The 24381-nt window shown below is 35.4% G+C and overlaps 1 protein-coding gene across 4 annotated transcripts in view; it reads left to right on the top strand.

Moving 5' to 3' along the window:
* Window positions 1-24381, top strand: part of LOC149895825 (uncharacterized) — a 50014-nt gene that overhangs the window by 10813 nt on the left and 14820 nt on the right. For 2 of the 4 annotated variants that reach the window (XM_090118676.1, XM_090118673.1), the window contains exons 1-11: window positions 5564-5933; window positions 14009-14099; window positions 15739-16169; window positions 16811-16958; window positions 17625-17820; window positions 18181-18257; window positions 18693-18891; window positions 19793-19928; window positions 20334-20451; window positions 21785-21971; window positions 22935-23094. In XM_090118676.1, coding sequence (XP_089974802.1) covers window positions 5858-5933; window positions 14009-14099; window positions 15739-16169; window positions 16811-16958; window positions 17625-17820; window positions 18181-18257; window positions 18693-18891; window positions 19793-19928; window positions 20334-20451; window positions 21785-21971; window positions 22935-23094 — 1819 coding nt within the window. In that variant the 5' untranslated portion in view covers window positions 5564-5857. Of the gene's footprint in view, window positions 1-5563; window positions 5934-11332; window positions 11467-14008; window positions 14100-15738; window positions 16170-16810; window positions 16959-17624; window positions 17821-18180; window positions 18258-18692; window positions 18892-19792; window positions 19929-20333; window positions 20452-21784; window positions 21972-22934; window positions 23095-24381 lie in introns of those variants that run through there. The other 2 variants (XM_090118675.1, XM_090118674.1) reach the window with 2 other exon arrangements.

Here is a 24381-nt window from a genome sequence, read left to right as displayed (position 1 = left end):
CATGTCCCCTAGTGGGGTAATGGGCAGATGCATTATACATCTGTTTCACTGATCGATTTTCTGTAGGGACAAGTAGGTGATCAGCCTTCTGTGTCCTACCAGGCCGAGACTTTTTACCTAGGTACCTAATTATTTAATACATTTTTCATGAATTTTTAACTTTCTTATGTAAGTACTAGCGGTCCGCCCCGGCTTCGCCCGTGGTACATATTATGAAAAATAGATGTTGGCCGATTCTCAGACTTACCCGATATGCACAGAAAATTTCATGAGAATCGGTCCACCCGTTTCGGAGGAGTATGCAGACTAACATTGTGACACGAGAATTTTATATATAAGATTGTATTGTGTAGATGGAAATCTTATGTGTAGAAAAGAAAAAAATATACGTAATCACTAATAAGCTCATGAACACATCCTTACATTTATTTAAATCAAATCAAAATCAAAATCATTTATCTGTAGAATTGTGGTAATAGAAAAGTTCACATCATTAAAAAAAATAGTCCAAACATTTCGCCAAACAATTGGCATAAAAATTAAACACCCTGTATATCAACTTAAGTTCCAATAAGTCAATCTGAACATTAAGCCACGTCAAGTCAAGCTCGCTCCTGATTGGTGCAAATAAAACGTTAAGGGTGGGTTGACCCGCCCCTCGATACTATTAGTTTGATCAATAATTTTCAATTTGAAATACGTGATTTACTTATAATATTGAATAGCTTTTTTCGGGTTCACATTGGTAAATTATACTAATACTTGTATACGTAGTATATTATTATTAGTCTGTGCTAATACTAATATTATAAAGCTGAAGTGTTTGTATGTTTGAACGCGCTTATCTCAGGAACTACTGGTCCGATTTGAAAAATTCTTTCGGTGTTAGATAGCCCATTTATCGAGGAAGACTAACAGGAGCGGAGCAATGCGGGTGAAACCGCGGGGCACAGCTAGTAAATAATATATCTTTACTAAGATTGTTCATTGCGCATCTTCAAGATGCTTTCTAATGGTACCTACAAAGATTTAGTTGTGAATTAAATCGTAACCAATCTAAAATTATGAATGCAAAAGTGTGCATGTTTGTTTATTACTCCTTCACGCAAAAACTGCTGAACCGATTTTCATGAAGATTGGGACACGTATAGAGGGTAACTTGGATTACTTAGATCATTACTTAATGATCTAAGTTGGATTACCACTTATGATACCTAGTATTTTGAAAATGTATCTACGTTATCAAAAATACTAGGTTCATCTTCGGAAAGCAACAAAAATGGTCGTTTTTTTTTAATAAAGTATTCTTTATTAAATCAAGAAACACGATAATCTTTTGTCACTTTGTCCATAATATAATGAAAATAACGTTTATTGATCGAGAATGGTATGAATGGATATTGAGTTAACAATGCCATAGTAACGGGTTGAGATGTGACGTCATAAAACGACAAAGAAGCGTAGTTTCTTAATAAATTAAAATAATAATAATAATTTAATCCCCATAGTTGTGTCCACCAATGGGCTGGTTCCTTCCTCCTTAAAACAATATTTAAGGAGGTTGGATTTACCGGTGAAGCCCATGACAGTGGGGATACAGCGGGCAGTCGCCCTAGACTCCGGCCGTCTGGCCACTCAGCCGGAGTTGTTCACAACACCGCCGCGAGGCGAGATACTTGCCCCCCCTATAGTTTAAAAAAACTAAAAAACACGCTTTTTATAGAAAACCGAACTAAAAAATAGAAAATTTTATCAAATTAATGTATTGTCATCGGTCCTCAATAAATCTACAAAGTTTGAACGAAATCTGGCCGTTTAAAGCGTGTAAAAAATCCTTTGCTAGGCACTTCTTATAGAAATACAAACTACAATATAGTATTCTTCCCTACTTATACACTTATGATTTTAAGGAAAAGAAAATTACCAAAAATTCGAAAATTTACTTCCAACTTTTTAAGTCTCTGTGTCTTAAGTACATATGTAGTACTAGCTGTGCTGTGCGGTTTTACCAGCATTGCTCCGCTCCTGTTGGTCTTAACGTGCTGGTATATAAATATAGCCTTGCTCGATAAATGGGCTATCTAACACCGAAAGAATTTTTCAAATCGGACCAGTAGTTCCTAAGATTAGCGCGTTCAAACAAACAAACTCTTCAGCTTTATAATGTAAAAAAAATACCTATTGTTTTTTTGTAAAAGTTACTTGAAAATTTACCGATATTCTTAAATATTATATCGTAACAAGTACGAGTTACAAAAGCCAGACAACATTAGTTTTATTTAAAGCGTAATTCTATACTCTGATAACAGCTTGACGCATGTTAGTTGATAGAAAATGAATCAATTTTCGGTTTTTATCACAGACATACATTATATGTATGTCTGTGGTTTTTATCCTACTAATATTATAAATGCGACTTTGTGAGGATGTGTGTGTGTGTACTCTTTCACGCAAATACTACTGAACTGATTACAATGAAATTTAGCACACATATAGAGGGTAAATTGCACCCTAAGGGTGACAAATCAACATCGAGCTATGCTGCGCTGTACTGCGTTGTGCTGTGCTGTGTTTCTTAAGCTACGTTTTTTTAACAATTAAACGATGCTGCGCTGTACTGCGCTGTGATGTGCTGTGTTTCTTAAGCTACGTTTTTTAACCTTCCTATACTCGCGCGTTGGTCTGTGAGACCGACGAAACACATTTTCGTAATTATTTTTATGCAGGTAAATCCTGTGAAGTCGAGTTCCTTGCTAGTTTCCGGATTTGGGGCTAACTTCATTTTAGTGCACGTCGCGTGGTCGGCAGAAGTTCACGTGTCATAGCATTTGGCACCAATCGGTCCATGAGACCGACGCGAGTATAGGTGCGACTTTTTGTGTAAGTATTAACTAATATTATATATTTTGTACATTTATATATTTTTACAGACTTTGAATTCTTTATGAAGTATGTATAGTAAAATATATGTATGAATGTTGCTCTAAATTATATTTTGGCTAATTTTTTAGGCCATACTTCATGTCAAAATGAACGATGATCAAATCAGATTGTTGCTGGAAGAATCAAGTTCTGGTTCTGCTATGAAGACGAAAATGACAGTGAGGTGGAAGACAACGTGGAGGTACAAGAAGAGACATACGAAACCGAGCAAGACGATGACAATGAAGAGATATCTGAGGAAAAACACAGTGAAGTTCCAGTGATTTTTACTTGGGAAAAGATAGACAGACAAGGCTCAAAACTAAGCCAAACATAGATAAATATTATGTGCTTTGATATGTTTATTATTATTATTTAGAAGTTTATTTTGTTTTGAAAAAGAAGTTCTGTTTTTAATTTAGTTTTCCCTAGTACTTAAGAAAAACATCTCAAATTCGAGGACTGATTTGTGATAGACTATAAGTCAATAAAATAATTAATAAACTAAGTATGATCAATACTATTTTGTTTCAGTACATCCTAAACAATCTAGCTCAGTATAAAGTAATCAGCAGCTCGTGTAGTCGTTTATCTCGTCAAATATGACCCTATTTAAAAAAAAAACGTAAACATTACGACTTAGTTGAATCCGATGAAGATGAAAGTGAAGAAGAAGCGGATATGGATATTTTATGTGTTATTTTGTCGTTAAAAGAGTCCAGTCACGGTAGCTTGTTACCTCACACCATACGTGAAAAAAAGGAAAATTTTAATGAATTTAATGCGGCGATGGAGGGGCACGCAGCGTGCTCCAAACCTAGCTCGACACAGCGCAGCATGGCAGAGCTCCATAAAAACATAGCACAGTTCGGCACAGCGCGGCTCAGCACGGCGGGTAGCGCGCCTCGCTCGAGACTGCTGCGTTTTTAAACAGAGCGTAGCCTCACACAGCGCAGCACAGCATGGTTTGTTTGTATCCTCATTAAAATATTAGACGAGCGAGTTGACCAAACACAGCACAGCGCAGTACAGCGCAGCATAGCTCGATGTTGATTTGTCACCCTTAATCGGCTCCTTAATTGTGACGTGTATAGACAAGCAGGGGCAATTTAGAGAACAACTGAAATTGCTCCGACCGCTGTGCAACCGAGATTGTTCCAATATTGCCCCTGCGGCAGGTTCGTAAGTAGGTGTATGCTGTATGTTTGTTTGTCTTGGGTCGGTCAGGACGATTCCTTTGAAAATGAGTCTCATTTTGACCCACTGCCCCCGGAATCACAGACACAATTATAGAAAATCTATTGTGTCGTGGCCCGGATCGGGCCGCTCGGTGGTCAAGGGGTTAAACGGAAAGATTTAATTCAAACTTTGTACACTTATCAAGGATCGGTGACAGTTTCATAGCTGTAAACTGTAGCGTTTTTTTTTAGTTTTCACAGATTTTTTAAATACTTTAATTATCTACGAATAATATTTTAGTTAATTGAATTTCAGTTTCATAGACTTTACTTATGTTAGCTATGCTCCGCGGTTCAACGCGCAGTGCTCCACTCCTATTGGTCTTATCGTGATATAATATAGCCTAAGCCTTTCTCGATAAATGGACTATCTAACACTGAACAATTTTTCAAATCGGAACTGTAGTTCGTAAGATTTATGCGTTCAAACAAACAAACTCTTCAGCTTTACAATATTAGTAGGTAGGTAGGTATAGATGACGTCAAGTTTTTCGTTATTTAATTAATAATCGAAAGTAAATCACCAGCTGTTGGTCACAGCCGATCAGCTCCACCTGACGACTACATTTCACGCGTGATCGCACCCGGAACGGTACAGCAGTTTTGGTGGTAGTCGTGCGGAAAGTGTATGTTTATGATGTAACCTATTTCACCTATTTGTGTTAATTTCTTGTAAACAATGTTTTTATAGAAATGTAAGATAAGGAAAATACGACAACAATCGGCATTATAGGATTAACCTCTTACATATTATACACCAGCTTTCCGCCCGCGGCTTTGCCCGCTTTGTCTAAAACCTAATATCTAAATTATATAATATGTACCTACTAAAACCTTCCTGTTGAATCACTAACTATTAAAAAAACGCATCAAAATTTATTGCGTAGGAGTTTTAAAGATTTTAGCATACCTAACTAAATAGGAACATAAAAGTGACTTGATTTAGGTATGTATATATGTGTAGGTACCTACCTACTACCTATCTAGGTATATCAATTTATTAATATGCACCCTGAGCATTAACATTAAAATCAAAAATACACCGCTAAAGAGGCGGTCTGTAATCTGTATACATAATAATTGGTCTGATTTCATTTACGTGTTTGCGCTTTCTAAATAAATCCAACCCCTTTTAAACCTTCTTAATAACTGCATATTAAGTAATTCAACCAATCTTCACTTTTATCCTATGAAAATAAAGGTCAAAATAGAATGCACGAATTTCGAAAATTTTCACCCGCGGCGCGCTGTATTCCTGTCACGAACCCCATTGGTCAATATTTTCCTCAAAACCGCAAACCTCATGTTGAAAACCAAACCGTAAATATAACCGTCTCCCTCCCACCCACGGTGTACCCAACTAAGTATCCCTCTCCCTCAAGGGTTGATTTCTTTAGCGCCAGTGCGTTTCATGTTAAAGTTGTTGTTAGACGCTTATTGAACAAATAGATTTCGTGGCGTCACGTTTTTATTTCCAAAACGTGAATAGATATTTTATTTATAATAGATTAATTAAAAAAAAAACAATTGACAGCAGCGCACTGGTTGATTAGAAAAAAAAATTGCGTTCGATTTTCGTTCTAAATTTGAATAGTGGCGGTCTTTTCATTTTGTGTTTTTTTATGCAATGTGTGACTGTGTTAGTTTGTTGGATGTGACGTAAAATGGACAAAAAATGATTTTAATGTGCAATTAAAATGGAATATACTTGGCATATGGAGGACACAGGGACGCGGGATTTGAACAGGCCCCGATTATCGGGTAGAAATCAAGGTAAAGAATAATTATAAGTACACGTATTTCTTTGAGAAAATATTTTGATTAATTAAAATCAAATTGAATGGCGTTTTAAACAACTGAAAACAAAATGATAATTATAATGAAGCAGTAAATAATTACTTACCTAAATGCATTTAATGTTTTTATTGTTTATTTATTGTTTGAAATAGCTGTCTTAGTGTAGGCCTGCAGGTCATATTATCTTTTAATCATCAGGTCCTATTATAATATTGTTGTATTTTTTTTTATGTTTAATTAATTTAAGATAATGATTTCTATGTATTTAATTTTATATTTATGGTGAATAAATGATTATGATTATGATTATGAATAAATACGTACATTGCTAAGTAAATAAAATTTGTTTTAATAAAGATGTACCTACATTTTAACTCGGGAGATAAGAATTTAGAATTAAATTATTATAATAAAAATGTGTTGGTAATTTAAATAAAAATATCGGTACTTATTAGTTATTTATCAAGTAAAATATAACAATATTTTCGTAACGAAGTAACATAGTTCTACATGATATTCATACGAAAGGTAATGCTCCAGTAATTATTGCTAATGAAGCGAGAAAACCGGTTTTAAATCAAGTTTTTTATTCATATTTACATTAATTTTTGCCGATGAATTGATAACATAAGAATATATTGCAATAAAATTCTAATAATTTGTTTTTAAAAACTAGATTTACGTATTTATCCGCTATTGTAGTTTATTAGGTACATTAAAATAAACACTACCTAAATGCGAAAGTATAGATATAGGTAGGTATGTTTGTTTGTTTTCTTTCACGTCGGAACGGAATGGTATGATTTTTGTTACTGAAAATAGGAGACTATAAAGAGTTAAAGACTAATATATAATATGCTAAGCCTACTAAATTGCTACCCGCGTCTTCGCCTGCGTTTTCAAAGAAAAACCCGCATAGTTCCTGTTCCTGTGGGATTTCCGGGATAAAAAGTCTTCATCTACATACAAAATTTCATTGTAATCGGTTCAGTAGTAGGTATTTGCGTGAAAGAGTAACAAACATCCATCCATCCTCACAAACTTTCGCATTTATAATATTAGTAGGATATAATCCCATTCCCATAGCCTTTGACTACGCGGGCGAAGCCGCGGGCAGAAAGCTATAAAAAAGCATACTTAAATAAATCTGATCTACGGAAATACGTCAGCGAATGATAAGTCCCAGTTTTTTGTTACGCTTATCAGCAATGATAAAACTAATTTTGATGACGTTCAAACCTATGCGGGATTTCCAAACCGAAATTATAATTTTAGTACGAGAACAATTGCACTATACGAGGAACATTTATATTATACTAGCGGTCCGCCCCGGCTTCGCCCGTGGTACATATGAAAAATAGATGTTGGCCGATTCTCAGACTTACCCGATATGCACAGAAAATTTCATGAGAATCGGTCCACCCGTTTCGGAGGAGTATGCAGACTAACATTGTGACACGAGAATTTTATATATAAGAGATATCTTTTATTTCCGGGCATTTGGCTAGTTATTTATGAATACTTGGCACAGTCAAGACAAATTAAATTAATTTAAAAATATTAATACCACCTACCTTATACTACCATGTAGGTATACCTACTTACGTAGAGTTAATTGTTGCATTTTTAATCGGTATTTTCCAGACCATATAAAAATAATAAATTCCCATTGCAATGATGGTCCGGGAGCCAGCAGCAGATTTTATGACCAAGTTCCTCTCAAGCGGTAATTAGTAAAATGCATCAAAGTATAGTATTATGAAGCCTCGTGAACGTCAGCTGGAGCTCGGTTGGGGGGAAGAGCGGTTGTAGCCTCCCGTATCAGCTGACGGTTTTTCCACCAAGATACAGCCAGCTGACATATATATTTATCCACAGTTACATATAAGCTATCATCAGGTAAATTTTTGTTTGAGAGGAAATAACGGAAAATAAATTTTTCTTTAAATTTAACTTTCATGTTCGAGACACCAGCTGACGTATAATACACCATGTTGTAACCAGCTGACTATTTTTTTTCGTTGAGATATTGGGTTAGCTACAATTTGACAAATTTTTAGCTGAGAGGAAATGAATGAATGAATGTATTTTTTTTCCTATGTGCGTGGGAGGCTACAACCGCTCACCCCCCCAACCGAGCGCCAGCTGACGTTCACGAGGCTTTATAATACTATACTCTCATGCGTCTGACGAATTATCTCTTGAGAGGAAATAGTTAACCAAATTTGCACCTGGCTCCCTAACCATGAGTTAAATGGGAGTATTTGTTATAATTATATATTAATTATAATAATCGTAAGTAGTTATGTTATATAACTAGATACTCTTATGGACCTATTCGTATAAAATATGGTACCTACTTTCTTAAGAAAAAATAAAGAGAACAAGACTTATTATGGTATTATGAAATAAAAAAACAAACCTTCTTTCGACGGCTAATAAACAAGCCATAATCGTGCCAAAGAACTACCTATTTATATTAATAATTACAAGCTATACCCGCGTCTTCTTTTGCGCGGTCAAAGAAATATATTTCACAGCAGTAAAAAGTGGCCTATGTCATTCTCTAGCCTCCTATCTTCAGACACAAAAATCAAAATAAAATAGCTCCAGTATGACGTGAAAGAAAGACAAACACACACTTTCGTATTTATAATATTTATAAAGATCCATATCTCTAAACAAAACAAAAATTTACCCCATTTTAAACATTGCAATTAACCATATCACCTGTATTAACAAAATTATAAGGGTGGGTGCACACGCGCAGTAATAGTCGCTAATTCGTTACACCCGTGAGAACCACCCCTAACTGGTCATGCGGTAAACAGGTGATATTGAATCGGGGACGCAATATTGTCTCATGCCCTCGTGTGGGGTAAATTGGTCAGGCTTTTGATCGGAATTATAATGAAAATTTGTTGATTGTATGACATACTAGCTATGGCGCGCGGTTTCAACCCCGATAAGTAGATACGTACATAATAAACGAAGGTCATACATATTTAGATTGTAATTACATTCAGCAAATAAAGCATTTGAATATGATATTGAATTTATATAGCTTACGTGTTATCCTGGTACATTTTTACGTGAAAAAAAACAGACATAATAAGAATAAGGATTCTTACAAGCTTTCGCGTTTAGAATATTATCAACTAGCCCGCCCGTGGCTTCGCCCGCTTTGTCTAAAACATAATAAATTATATACTTCCTCTTGAATCACACTATCTATTTAAAATCCGTTGCGTAGTTTTAAAGATTTTAGCATACATAGGAACAGAGAAAGCGATTTGTTTTATACTATGCAGTATTGCAATTTGCAGTGATTATAGTATTTAGTAGGATAACACAATATAAGCTATAGGAATAACTTCCTTTTATCCTCGGAAGGAAACTATTACCGATTTGATAAGGGTCGGAGGTTGTGAGATTCAATATTGTCCCATGCGGCATGCCCCCGTGCCTATGGGACAATACATTAACTGTACTAATTGGCGTGGCGATGTTAAGCGTAATCGATTTGTATAATTATCTTTTTACCTCTATTTACGAACTGATTGTAAATCAGTATTTTCTTATGTTTGAATTTATGCAGATTTTTTGCGGATAAGCGCGATATTTTATCCTCGTGGCCACACTCGCTGCAAAGTGTGCAAAACATCACGGTCGGGATAATAATATCATGAATAAATCGCGTTTAAAATTCGTTTAAATCTATAATTTCTGATTTTAAATAATTAAATAAACATTTGATCAGATGTATAAACTATAGGACTATTTTTAAATATTTAATAAACGCTCAATTTTAGATATTACATAGTATATTGGATAATATGACGTGAAAACCGCACTCTAATTGATTTAGCCGTGTTTAAGATTAGCGGATACCCAGAAGAAACCTAGTTAAGCTATAAATTACTGTTACTTGTAAATTTCTTGCAATAAAGGCTTTCATTCATTCATTCATTCATTCATTCATTCATTCAAGATTAGCGGAAACAATTGCGAAAAAACATGTGGTAATGTGAACAATATTAATATAAATTGAAAAACATAATTTTAACCGACGTTCCCGAAAACTAAGGCTTCGACTGAGTTTTTTTTTTACTACAAAATTCGTGTTTCATGTTTTCACTTTTCAAACGAATGACGTAATAATTCTTCTTAATAAGTAAATCGTTGTCCTTTTGGTCTATTAAATAATCTAAAACATGGGTCTTCATGATTATTATTTGCACGCTCGTCTTTGAACTCACGACTTTTTACTAAAACCTGAGTTCCCACCACTGAGCCACTACAGAATCCTAATCAATAAGAGCAATGTGATATCATCATCGCAAGTGATGATATTTCTGCCATTCACCCCAAACGGTTTCACTTGAATTCCTTATTGTGTAGCGGATCATGTGTGAAATATTGGCGGAATGTGAAATGTCTGGTGTATTTTTTGTTAAGGCAGTTTTTGTGTTGAAATTTTAATGTGTGATGCTAAAATTGTGAGGTTTTATTTAATATTTAAATTGGAACATTTATTCATTTATTTTAAACGCGTTATCGATGTTAATAAAGAAAATCTTGCAAATTATCTGTAATTTGGCATACTTATAGTATGGAGATATTTAAAATTAATAAAAAGACGTGTGGCACTCGGGGACTGCCGGCTGCCGCGGTAAAGCTATTGCATAGCGTGCCTTCAATCCACACCTGCGTGCCCGTCGGAGTGGGGAGCGTGAGGATTTTCGTTACGGAATTTCTGGATTCGGTCCCCGCGCTCAAGGCCCGCGATAGAAGCTACTACATCGATGCGCATTTTCCTGTTCAAATGTGTGTCTATAAGAAATTATTTATTTTATTGCCTCTAATAAAATAACAGAATACAAGTTGTTGTGCTTTTATTAATATAATAATAATTTATATTTCCTATTTCCGCTAAAAATTTCGTCTAACGAAAAACGCATCCGTAGCGTCAGAACCATTAGATGATTTTATCGCAAAAAAAACCTCCAATACCCGCATATATTTTTAAATATTCATTAATTTCATTGTTAAATTTCAGAGTTTTCATAAATTCACATTTATGTCAAAATTAACAATTTGACAATTTAGATACAAATTAAATAGTTTATTGATTGGAAGTTTGACATATTTTTTATATCCGCATGGTCCAAGCATCAGGTCCTTCACTTTATTTGTTTCTTTATTTACATGATTCAATGCTAAACTCTAGTAATTAATAATAACAAAGAAACATCACTCTTTATAATAATATTATGATAGATAGAAGTAAAAACCGACTTTATTAAATTGTCGGAATTTGCACTAAACCGCATCATTTTCTTCACAGCCCGTTGGGCATGACGCAATTAGTGTATGTAACACAGTGTGTATGTAACTAGTGACAAACGGACGTAATGCACATTTTTGGATATATATTTTTATATATCGAGTGATAGTAGCAAAATTGATGCAGGATTTTGATAACCAAGTGATTTTGACGGGGTTTTGGGTAAATATTATTTTGTATTTTTATATCTACTAGTTACTCGCCCTGGATCTGATTGACTTAAACTGGTTTGAATGGAGATAAAAATAATTCACGAAGTTAAAAATCGAAATAACACCGGTTGTAGGAAAAATGCTAATTTTTGCTTTATCTGTGCTTTTTACCAAATTTCTAGACTGTGCTCTGTGTGCAATTAGTAGTAGGTACTTATAAGTACCCTGTAAGGTTTTGATTTCCTTGCGAATGTCGAAATTTGCGGCTCTATTTTGCTAACCCGCACACTACAAGATTGCGTTGGCGAGTTTGATTTTTCACAGCTTGAAAGAATTTTTCAAATCGGACCAGTAGTTGCTGAGATTTGCGCGTCCATACAAACAAACTCTTCAGCTTTATAGATAAGTTTCAGCTTGATACCGTTCCTGCGAATAAGGGTCTTGACAGACAGACAGACAGACGTGCAACAAAGTGATCCTATAGGGCTCCGTTTTTTCCTTTTGAGGTTCGGAACCCTAATAAATACGTGTTAATCTATTTCTGTACTAAATTTCTTCTTCTTTTTTTTTACCGTCGTTCGTCGAGGCGCACAGATTCTAGGCATCGCCATATGGTTGACGTTCCATGTATCCGGGTCCCGGACAAAGCGGTTCGGATCGTCATTCTTTATTCGAACCGCTAGGGACTGGAACATGCTTCCTGAATCTGTGTTCCCCGATGAGTACAATTTGGAGGTCTTCAAGAGGAGAGTGAACAGGTACATTCTAGGGAAGCGCGCTCCATCTTAGGCCACATCTCAGCTTACCATCAGGCGAGATTGTGGCCAAGCGCTCCCCTATTGTACCTACAATAAAAAAAAATCGTACAGATCCGATCAGCTGTTTTTACATCAGAGTAATAAACAATCACAAACTTTCACACACAATATTGGTGGGACTTGAAAGCAAATGTTTTCCTTATAAAAGACAATTTAATCGTTAATACGTAATGAAAGTGATTTATATTAATCCAATGAGCGTAATTGTAACACGACAATTCATGAAAGTTAAATTTTTAAAACAATTTCTGACGCTAACACGCAAATTATATGTTGGAATATTTCAATTGTCTCTAACTAGCTTTCCGCCGCGGCTTCGCCCGCATATAAAAATAAGTCGGGTTTTCCTTTCTGACGCTATAACTCCAGAACGCACGAAACGATTTCCACGGTTTTGCATTCGTTGGAAAGGTCTCGGGCTCCGTGAGGTTTATAGCAAAGAAAAGGTGTCTCTGGTGGCGAAACGGAGTTCGCCCGGTTTGCTAGTTAGATATAAATAAAGATTTAAGCATATTGTGTAGAGACATAGGGACAGAGAAAGGGACTTTTTAGTGAATTTACTGAAATTGAAATACCTCATTATAAAAGGTATTTATTTTTCGAGCAACAGAACCAATACAATGTAGTTAAATTCTTCAGATGTTTTGGAAATAATATCTCAGAGTATTTACCGTGAAAATGTTACGACAATCGGTGCAGCATTTTTGAGTTTATCGAGAACAGACAGCAGAGGACTTTGATTTATAACATGGAAAGATTTACAAGTTTTATATCATCACTAGCTTTCCGCCCGCGGCTTCGCCTGCGTTTTCAAAGAAAAACCTGTTCCCGTAGGATTTCCGGGATAAAACCTATCCTATGTCCTTTCTCAGGTATCAAAATATCTCTATACCAAATTTCATGCAAATTGGTTCAGTAGTTAAGGCGTGATTGAGTAACAGACAGACAGACAGAGTTACTTTCGATAATTAATTAATTTATAATATTAGTATGGATTGTTCAAATTGAAGACACAGGCTCCTGAAATACAGATTTTATTATCTTACGAGATTGAAGCCACTTTAGTTAAATTATAGTGTAGGCACTAGCTGTGCTCCGCGGTTTTAGCCGCATTGCTCCGCTCCTATTGGTCTTAGCGTGATGATATACCAGCCTATAAGTAATAGCCTTCCTCAATAAACGGATCATCTAACAGTAAAATAATTTTTCAAATCGAACCAGTGATTGCTGAGATTGGTGCGTTTAAGCAATCAAACAAACAAACTTTATACATAATATTAGGATAGATAAATAAATAATTTATGATTATAATTGTATGAATTTATAATTTAATTTAACCGAATCAATGAATACAATTTCTTATCGCAGTATAAACGTTTAAATGATAACGCACTAAAGCGTGGCAAAACGCAAACTAGTAATTGTGTCTAAACCTAGTTATATCTATTATATATATTATATGTTTTAAATAATAATTTAGGTTTAGATTCATTTTCATAAAAAAGTTGTTTTTAAGCCTACCTATGATTGGTTGACCTGCACATTTATTTATTTACTAGCGGTCCGCCCCGGCTTCGCCCGTGGTACATATTTACGCTTTCTCTACATAAGAATTATATGAATTATAAGATCATTTATAATATTAGTAATTAGTATGGATGTAATACATCGTCATGATAAACGTTTTACCTACCTTATTTATTTTCTGTATTTTTATTATATCTTTATTTCCAGGTCCGGGTTTGATAGACGAGTTGGAGGCCTTCATGGCGCCTGTCAGCGAAGGCTGCTACCCGCCGCAGCCGCTCGATGCCCGGCGGGTTGGGTTAGTAGTTTTATGTGTTAACTAGCTGCTCCCCGCGGTTTCACCCCCGTAGCTCCACTCCTGTTGGCCGTAGCTTGATGATATAACCTTCCGGCTTCCTCGATACATGGGCTATCTAACATCGAAAGAATTTTTCAAATCGGACCAGTAGTTCCCGAGATTAGCGCGTTCAAACAAACAAACTCTTCAGCTTTATAATATTAGTATAGATGTACATTTAGAAATTAACTGTCTTACCACAAAAAACTTTAGGTTTAACTTTAAGCGCGGGTTCTCTTTCATCTGGTTTTGTCGTATTTCACATAGACAACTAGGTACATATTAAAATTAAAGTGACAGATCCCTGGTATAAAGTTAGACTGTTTTAAAATTGTTTTGTGGTAATACCATAAAGATTTTACCGGATTTTAAACGCGATTTATTCATTATGTTATTATCCCGACGTTTCGCATGTTAGTGAACTTAGCAGATCATTTTTAGCAGATCAAAAAAAATGTGAGTTCTTATCGCGTGCAGTTGAGTTCTACAGTTCCTGATACTTTTTAGAAATAGTTCTGGCGTTTTTACCTTAAAAAACGACATTTGAAAAAATGATCTGCCAACTTCCCGTAGCAGATCATTTTTAGCAGATCAAAAAAAAAATGTGAGCGTAGCATCACGCCGTAGCATCACGTCGTAGCATCACGTCGTAGCATCACGTCGTAGCATTACGTCTTAGCATCACGTTAAGCCGGGTCCAGGTCGGGTTTTTTCAAATGTCGTTTGTTAAGGTAAAAACGCCAGAACTATTTCTAAAAAGTATCAGGAACTGTAGAACTCAACTGCACGCGATAAGAACTCACATTTTTTTTGATCTGCTAAAAATTATCTACTACGGGAAGTTGGCAGATTATTTTTTCAAATGTCGTTTTTTAAGGTAAAAACGCCAGAACTATTTCTAAAAAGTATCAGGAACTGTAGAACTCAACTGCACGCGATAAGAACTCACATTTTTTTTTGATCTGCTAAAAATGATCTGCTAAGTTCACTAACATACGTTTCGCACACTTTGCAGCGAGCGTGGTCACGGGGAAACTAAGATGTTATACGTCTTAACGGTCATACAAATATTGTTTTTTGTGAACTACCTCCACAGTATTTTTTCGTTAAAATCTTTAATTTTTATTTGTACAATTATAGTGGTGTAAAATCAAACACATGAAAATAGTAAAATACTACCCACATTTATTGCATTTTTGCTAAATTTACTATGAAGCTATATTTATTTATAGGTAGCTATAGGTAGTTTAGGTACTTTTATGGTGTATTCTGAAAGATTGCTTAATTTTTTTGTTAAATACAGTTCGTAAATATTGAAATGTAACAATAAAAATTTGTATAATATGAGTTTTAATATTTTTATTCAATTAACGCCATGCGATGAGAATGTTTGGTTGTTTTATTAAGAAAAGATTAAATAATATATTCATGAAAAGATAAAATCCTCTAAATTTTTATTTGGTTAAAACTTTATCATCATTATTTTAATCAGCAAAACAACATTTTTGCTGATTGTATTGCTTTCCAAGACTCACTTTGGGTCTCTTCGCCACTCTAGTAAGTAAATATTGCTTTAACTTTTTTTTTAATTCCATTCTAGCGGCCACCAGCTACCAGAGAGTCCACCAGACTCCGGTTCAGAAAACCCTTACAGCCCAGACACTCAAGTATCGCACACCATATCTGTGTCCCAGACCATTTTAGGGCCAGACTACATGCTCGTCCCGGAACATCTAAACATCCACGAAGTACTCCAAAACGGGGAATATATCTACGAAGAGCTAAAAGACAATCTAGACGATGTAGTCGTCATGCCAGATAGTGATCTAGGCTTGAGAGTGCGTGAAATGTTGCCAGAACCGTACCAGAATCGGTACAGCCAAATGAGGGTAGATATGGATATGGAACAAGGGATCATGGCTCCAATTGTGTTAAGTCATGAAGCACCCGTGTACACTAATTTGCAAGAACCGACTGGGAAAAAGAGGAAATTGTCGCAAGATGTGAATTCGCAAGTAAAATGTGAGCCAGGTAAGTTTAACGTCGAAAGATGGTTAGACATTTTTATTATTCACTGTTTTATTTTAATAATCACGCTGTCATAATTCATAAAATATTTATTTACTTTAAACAGGGTATAAAGTTCATTTGTTTTACTTATAGTAGGTACAGCATGATTAGTTATTGAAAAACGGCATACAAATTTATTACAATGAATAAGAATGTTTGTCAATTAATTAGATAAGATCTGGAGTTCTAAGTTAATTTTCTTTTCAATGATGAACTGAGTCTATCGTTACATTTTGACATCCATTTTTATTACACAGAACATTCAATATTTACTGTTTAAGAACAGGCTTTTAGTGATCTCTGATATTGTGTATGTAACTTGTCAAATCTGGTGAAATTTAAATTTTTTTTAAGTCGCTTAAGGACTAAGAGACAGTTTTTTTGGTAACATTATTTTGATATATCATAAATAATTAAAATGAATACACGATTTTTAAAGAGCAACTAGATTTGGCCGGCTTTCTCTGCAGAAACTGCCAAATTTTAAATGTTTTTTTGATTCAAAAGTGTTTCTCAAACTTTAGTTGAGTAGTAGTATGGGATCAGATCGTGTCGTGTGTGAAAATTGTCCTGAAAATATTTATTATTTATTTTATTTGTAGCGGCTCTATCACCAGAGACCCTAGTCCGACCCCCGCCTTCAGTAGACGGCTCTGAAGCGGGAGACGATGCCCCCCAGCAGAGCATACGCTTTGCTACCTTCCAGCAAACCGCTTGGCACGCTCTGTTCGACGGGAATTTGAAGCCCATGTAAGTATATGAATAAAAAAAGACGTGTGTCACTCGGGGACTGCCGCGGTAAAGCTATTGCATGCTATGCCTTCAAGCCACACCTCCGCGCCCCGTGGGGAGCGTGAGGTTTTTTCGATACGAAATTTCTGGATTCGGTCCCCGCGCTCAAGGCCGTGATAGAAGCTATGCAATAGCTTAAAAAGAGCGTGTATAATGAAGAAAAAAAGAGCGTGGGTGCCGAGCACACGTGTCAGAAGTGAAACTTCCTTGGGAAGATTCAAAGATACGTGACAGTATTGCCATGACGCGACCTTGCAATTTTACTCTCAACGCGCCTAAAGAAGTTTCACAATCGGTACACACGCTCTTTTTTTGCAGAAAAATTCTACCAGCCTTTTTATAGGGTGTTTTTTGAAGTGAAACTTCTTTATCGGGATTGGAAAAAAATGTAGTGTAATATTTTTTCGTTACGCGTGACATTTTTCCGTTACGCGCCATTTCTTTTCTTATCCCTACCACGCGTGATTCGACGTATTTCTGTAAAGTTGCATAATATAGTAATTTTTTTTGAAAAAATAAGGTCATAAAGAAGTTTCACTTCTTACGCGTGTACACTAGTACACGCACAAATTTTTTTTTACTAGAATATTACAAGCCAGGTTCAAATCCTAAATTTCCTTACAGCGCAACCCCCTCGTACATAGTAGGCGCAGACAAAGGTTTCAACTACTCGCAAATAGACGAAGCGTTCGTTTGTCAGAAGAAAAATCACTTCCAAGTGACTTGCCAAATGCAGGTCCAAGGAGAACCACAATATGTTAAAACGGTAGACGGATTTAAGAAGATTAACAACTTCTGCTTGCATTTTTATGGGGTTAAGGTAAGTTACCAAGAAACAAAGTTTAAATAATAATACCAACACACACAAGAATAGCAAAGAAAACACGAAAAATATCAAAATATTTATGACATGTAAGTGGGGTAGTCATATTTTCAAACAAATTAAGTTTAAATACTTCACCTAGTACACACTAAAAAATAAATATAATTATATAGGTAATGCATATTTTTTAGTTAAAGGTTGGGGAAATTTAACAAAAAAAAGGAAACGTGAAAGAGACAATGCAAAAATAAGTTGTAAAAAATTATAATAAAACAATAAAAATAATAAGTATAAGATGACATAATTGTTATATACCGGTATTTGTATTCATTTAAACTCATTTTTAATGTATTTTAGGCAGAAGACCCGAGCCAAGAAGTAAGGATTGAGCAGAGTCAGTCGGATAGGACTAAAAAGCCTTTTCATCCTGTACCGTAAGTTTTATTTAAAATACTTTAAAAATCTACTTTTGATACACCTATAGCAAAGACAAAAACTTCTTTCAGTACTTAGTTATTTGAATTTTTAAACTTTGTTAAAAATACATATTTGTTAATACTTCTTATTTTGTTCAATTTTCTGTCTATAAATGCTATTAAAATTATTGAAGATATTAGATTTTATTTTCAAGTAAGCTATAAAGCTTAATTTATGTATATGTATAACCAAATCCAAAGCTTATTTTTTTTTAATTTAACTTCTATAAGTAAAATTTCATGGTCCGGTCATGGCAATACCGTCACATTATGGGGTAAGGCGACTATTTTTATCTTTGAATCTTTCCAGAACAGTTTCACTTCTGACACCTGTGCCCAGTACAAACGCTCTTTTTTAATTTAACTAATTAGAAAACTATTTTACAATTTCAGTGTGGAATTACGTCGTGAAGGTGCCAAGATAACAGTGGGCAGATTACACTTCGCCGAAACCACGAACAACAATATGAGGAAAAAGGGCCGACCCAACCCTGACCAGAGACATTTCCAACTTGTGGTAGCCCTGAAAGCTCACACTGGGACAGCTGCTTATATTGTAGCTGCTCAAGCTAGTGACAGGATTATAGTACGGGTAAGTCGTGCCATGTTCTGTTATTACACGCTAAGTCGTGTCATGTTCTATTATTACACGCTAAGTCGTGCCATGTTGTTCAATAACATTTTGCGTCGTGTCATATAACATCGTGCCATCTTGTTCGTGCCATGTGCTATATTGAAACATGCCATGTTATTAAATCATGCGGTGTATTGTATGGTGTCAAACCTGACCAGAGACATTTCCAACTGGTGGTAGCCCTGAAAGCTCATACAGGAATAGTGTGTCGTGTTTTACAATTAGATTTTGTATCGTGCCATGTTGTACAGTAACATTTTTCATCGTGCCATGTTGTACAGTAACATTTTACATCGTACCATGTTGTACATTGTACAATAACATTTTGAATCGTGCCATGTTATACAATAACATTTTGCATCGTGCCATGTTATACAATAACATTTTGCATCGTGCCATGTTATACAATAACATTTTGCATCGTGCCATGTTATACAATAACATTTTGCATCGTGCCATGTTATACAATAACATTTTGTGTCGTGTCATGTTGCTTCGTGTCACGAGCAAATAAACATATTTGATTTGACATCGTGCCATGTTGTGTATTGTTGTTATATCATATTATGTGTCACATTTCACCATGTTATACTATCATAAACCTAAACCTTAGTTATATAATACAACTAAAAGTATATAATACTAGCTGTGCTTCGCGGTTTTACCCGCGTGGCTCCGCTCCTATTGGTCTCATGGTGTTGATATATAGCCTAAAGCCTTCCTCGATAAATTGGCTATCTAACACCGAAATATTTTTTCAAATCGGACCAGTAGTTCCTGAGATTAGCGCGTTCAAACAAACAAACAAACTCTTCAGCTTTATAATATTAGTATAGATAATGACCTTATTTATTTCCAGGCATCGAACCCGGGACAGTTCGAATCCGACTGTTCAGAGAACTGGTGGCAACGAGGCGTGTCTGAAAACAGTGTGCACTATAACGGTCGGGTTGGTATTAATACGGACAGACCGGATGAGACTTGTGTTATTAATGGTGAGTTTGACGGGTTTAAAACCGGTTTTTAATTTGTTCACCGGTTTATTTAAATGGGAATACCGATGTACGATATTGCAAAACTATAAGTCTCTTCGAGCTTTGTACACCTACGGTAGGACACCTGTATAACCTATAGCACTCAAACAAAAAAAAAATTGAATTTGATATCTTTAGTTTTATGGCATTGAAATGCTGTATAAATATAAATTTATGAAGAATAGAAAATAAATCGATCACGAGTCGGGATTCGAACCCGCATCGATATCATAGAATAAATTCGATTGGTCAGGCATTGGCGTGAAAAGATGCGGGTTTGAATCCCGCCTCGTGATTGAATTTTTTCTACTCATTAAAAATTTATATAAAATAACCAATTGTTTAATATTTATCTCTAATTTACAGGTAATCTAAAAGTAATGGGCCATATAGTACACCCGTCGGACGCGAGAGCAAAACATGATATACAAGAATTAGACACGGCGCAACAGTTGAAAAACGTACAGAGCATACGTGTTGTCAAGTTAGTATTATTTATTGTATTATTTAACTAGATTTCCGCCTGTGGCTTCAAAGAATAACCCGCATAGTTCCCGTTCCCGTGGGATTTCCGGGATAAAACCTATCCTATGTGTTAATCCAAGTTACGCTCTATATGATTGCTTAATTACATTTTAATCGGTTCAGTAGTATTTGCCTGAAAGAGTAACAAACATACACATACACATCCATCCTCACAAACTTTCGCATTTATGATTAGTAGGACCTTCGGTCCGCCCCGGCTTCGCCCGTGGTACAAGTTTACGTTTTCTCTCCATAAGAACCATTCTCGTACTTCAAGGAATATAATAAAAAAAGAATTAACGAAATCGATTCAGTTGTTCTCGAGTTTTGCGCTTATCAATTTGGCGATTCATTTTTATTATGTAAAGAAGATTTATAAGGGGTAAAGTAATCGGGTAGAATTGGAAAATTAAAATAGGGTAAAATAAAAACACATACACAGCAGTCAAGTTTTTTATTTCTTGATAATTAAATATAGAAATTTGAATTAATTTATAATTGAGTTTGTGGCAATAGCTACATATCGTCAGTATGTAGTGGTGCTAATCGTTCTGTATATTTTAAACTTACATTTAAAATGTTTATATATGTATAACCAAATTAAGAAAAATAAAAATAACGCTGGACCTAAATATGAACCTTGTGGTACCCCTGAAAGAAAAGTTATGCATTGGGGCTTTTAAGCTTCGAATTATTATTAATAGAGAACGGCTACAAGGATAATACACGCCACTATAATATGTAACCAGCAAATACCAGTATAACCAAGTTTTTAATTTAAAAGAGCATGGTGGACAATATCAAAAGCTAGGGAAAAATCTGTGTACCCAGTATAACATTTTTATTAACACTCATATATTCACAAGTAGTTCTTTATCATTAATAATTGGATTTCCAAGTGACGATAAATAATAATTATATTAGTGGCTTATGATATATTTTTTGTAGAAGGTTCTATTTTAAATGGCAGCGTTCAATTATTGGTAATTCAATGATATCAGTATAGTTTCCATAACACACGCGAAAGGTAACGTAAACACAAACAACAACACGGCACGATCTGTGAAAATTGTCTTGAAATATTTATTTATTTACTAGCGGTCCGGCTTCGCCCGTGCTACCTACATGTTTACGTTTTTTTTTTTCATAAAAACTATCCTATCTCTCAAGTTGGATCGAACTGCACATGGTGTGCGAATTTTATTATAATCGGTTCAGTGGTTTAGGAGTCCATTGAGGACAAACATGAGACACGAGATTTATATATGTATTTATTTATTTATTATCTTTAGATTCAACTACGACCCCTCCTTCGCGGCCCATTCGGGTCTAGTAGGTTGGGACCCCGTACGGGGCGCGGGTGATACCGGTGTGTTAGCACAAGAACTACGCACAGTGTTGCCTGATGCGGTTAAAGAGGCCGGTGACGTCACATTGCCTGATGGTGATACTATACACGGGTTCCTCGTGGTTGATAAGGTGCGTGGTACAACACACACACATACACGCACACCACACATACACACACATACACACGCACACCACACATATAAACACATATACATGTTAGTGAAGGGCATTTTCAGCAGTGCCTGTTACACACGAACATATAACAATACACTTACGTAATACACAATAGTATATCAATATCAATATATTTGTCTCCTATAACACAGGTTTTTTTCCTAGCATAGGAGACATTGTTCAAAATGTCACAATAAATGTACCACATATTATAGTTATTATATTATGTAAGTTGTCTGTTGTGTTGTAACCATGTTTGATTGCAAATAAATGATTTTGATTTTGATTTGTTTCTACAACAGAGGGCGTTAGTTTTCGATAGATATAACTTTGAACCTCAACACATAGAAATAAGGTTGAAATTTGTGTCACTCAACAAAAAAAAATATCACATAAGACACATAACACTGACCGATAAATTAACATAAAGCATACGTCAACTGTACGCACAAGAACACATATACACAAATACGCTACAGAAAAGATTACACATAAATGTCACAGGCAAATAATTGTTCAATTACCTCCGTTTACAAACGGCGTCCGTGATTTTACAAACGTTCGGCATATTGTTGAAAAATAATATGCTGAAGATTTATTTTTCCAAACGTTCACAAAAAGTTCCGAGCAGACAGAGCCCCGCAGAGCTCTTATTTCTGTGTATTTAAAAAAAACACGAACCTAATCTAACCCACCCCTCTAAATTTTCTGATTACAAATTCTCCACATATTATTACAAAATGCTGAACGTTTGTAAACGGCGAAATAATATAACTTGCCTTCGACATGTACACCACATACACTTACAAACCAAGCAACATTTACTCATACATTACCTACAAACATATGTACATTTAAAAAACACGCACACATATCAAAGTTTTTTTATTACATATATAATTTAAAATTTTATTCCAGGACCGTATATTCATGGAAAATCTCGGTGCAGTCAAAGAACTTTGCAAAGTGACGGGCAATTTGGAATCCCGGATAGATCATTTGGAGAAGATCAACCGGAGGCTGTGCAAGATCAGCGCGTTGCAGAGGAGAGATAGCTCGAGGTCTAGCGGGAGTAATGGTAAGATATTTTTGTAAAAAAAAGTAAAAAAAAATCATGATTTTTTTTGGAATTTTTTGTCATAAATAGAATCTTGGATGTATCATTTGGATTATTTGGATCACTACGTTTCATATGAGAGTGGTGAGACATTTCTTTTACAAAAAAAAAAAAATTTTTTGTGGTGGAATAATTTTTTTCAATTTTTTCAAATATTGTGTATCCAAGTAAATGTATATGTCGGCGAAAGGTGTAGAATGTGAATCTATTTTCAAGCTGTGGGCGTTGCGTTGGGTAATCGAGCAAAGAAACACCTCTGACTCAAACATTTCTTTATTTACCACCGATTCGGAAAGCAGTATCTACAGAGAAGAACCGGCAAGAAACTCCATAGTTGCTCCTTTTAATCATGTTAGTTTTACAATACAGTCGTTTCTAATACAATCACTTGGTATTACAATTATGACCACTAATAAAATAAATATCACAAATAAGTTATAGTAAGCTACTACGTAATAGATGTGCACTCGGCAACGGTCGGCGAACGAATGACCCGAGTCGTGCGCGCGCGCTGCTTTATATCGGTTCGCCGTTCGTTATTTTTTAAAGCTTCGACGGTGGCGCCGTCACGGCCATTCTGACATACGCTCGTCCTCGAGCGACTTCTGAGCACCTGGGAACAAGACAATTAAAACAATGTGCTGGTCCGGCAAGCCCTTCAGCAACCGTGCTAGTCCGGAAATCTCTCCAGATTTCCCTCTAGCGTGCTAGTCCGGAAATCTCTTCAGATTTCCCTCTAGCGTGCCAGTCCGGAAATCTCTTTAGCTTACTGTGCTAGACCAGATTTCCCTATAGCGTGCTAGACCGGATCTGCAATCCCTATAGCCGAGTTATTGGACCGGACTCCCTTCAATAACTCGCTCTCCTTTTTTTTGCACCATTCTTTTTGCTCTCCTTTTTTTTGCATCATTCTTTTTGCATCATTTTTTTGCATCATTCTTTTTGCATCATTCTTTTTGCATCATTCTTTTTGCATCATTCTTTTTGCATCATTTTTTTGCATCATTTTTTTTGCATAATTTTTTTGCATAAATTTTTTTTGCATAATTTTTTTTTTAAGGATTATTTTTTTTCCTTTTCTTTTTTTTTTACACAACAATATTAAATCCAAACTCACGACTCTCCACTCTCTCCACTCCTCGGCCATACTGACAATCGTACGTCCTCGTACGTCCCTTGTTTTACAGCACTACGGTATTTCATCCCGGGATTAGACAACTATACCGCTCGGCCATACTGACCTTACAG

This window comes from Colias eurytheme, chromosome 30, assembly GCF_061535395.1.
Source record: "Colias eurytheme isolate Ceu_HAF_F1 chromosome 30, ilColEury1 Martin Lab GWU primary, whole genome shotgun sequence".
Taxonomy (NCBI): Eukaryota; Metazoa; Arthropoda; class Insecta; order Lepidoptera; family Pieridae; genus Colias; species Colias eurytheme.
The sequence above is the reverse complement of the archived record's forward strand: the minus strand, read 5'-3'. Positions and strand labels throughout refer to the sequence as shown.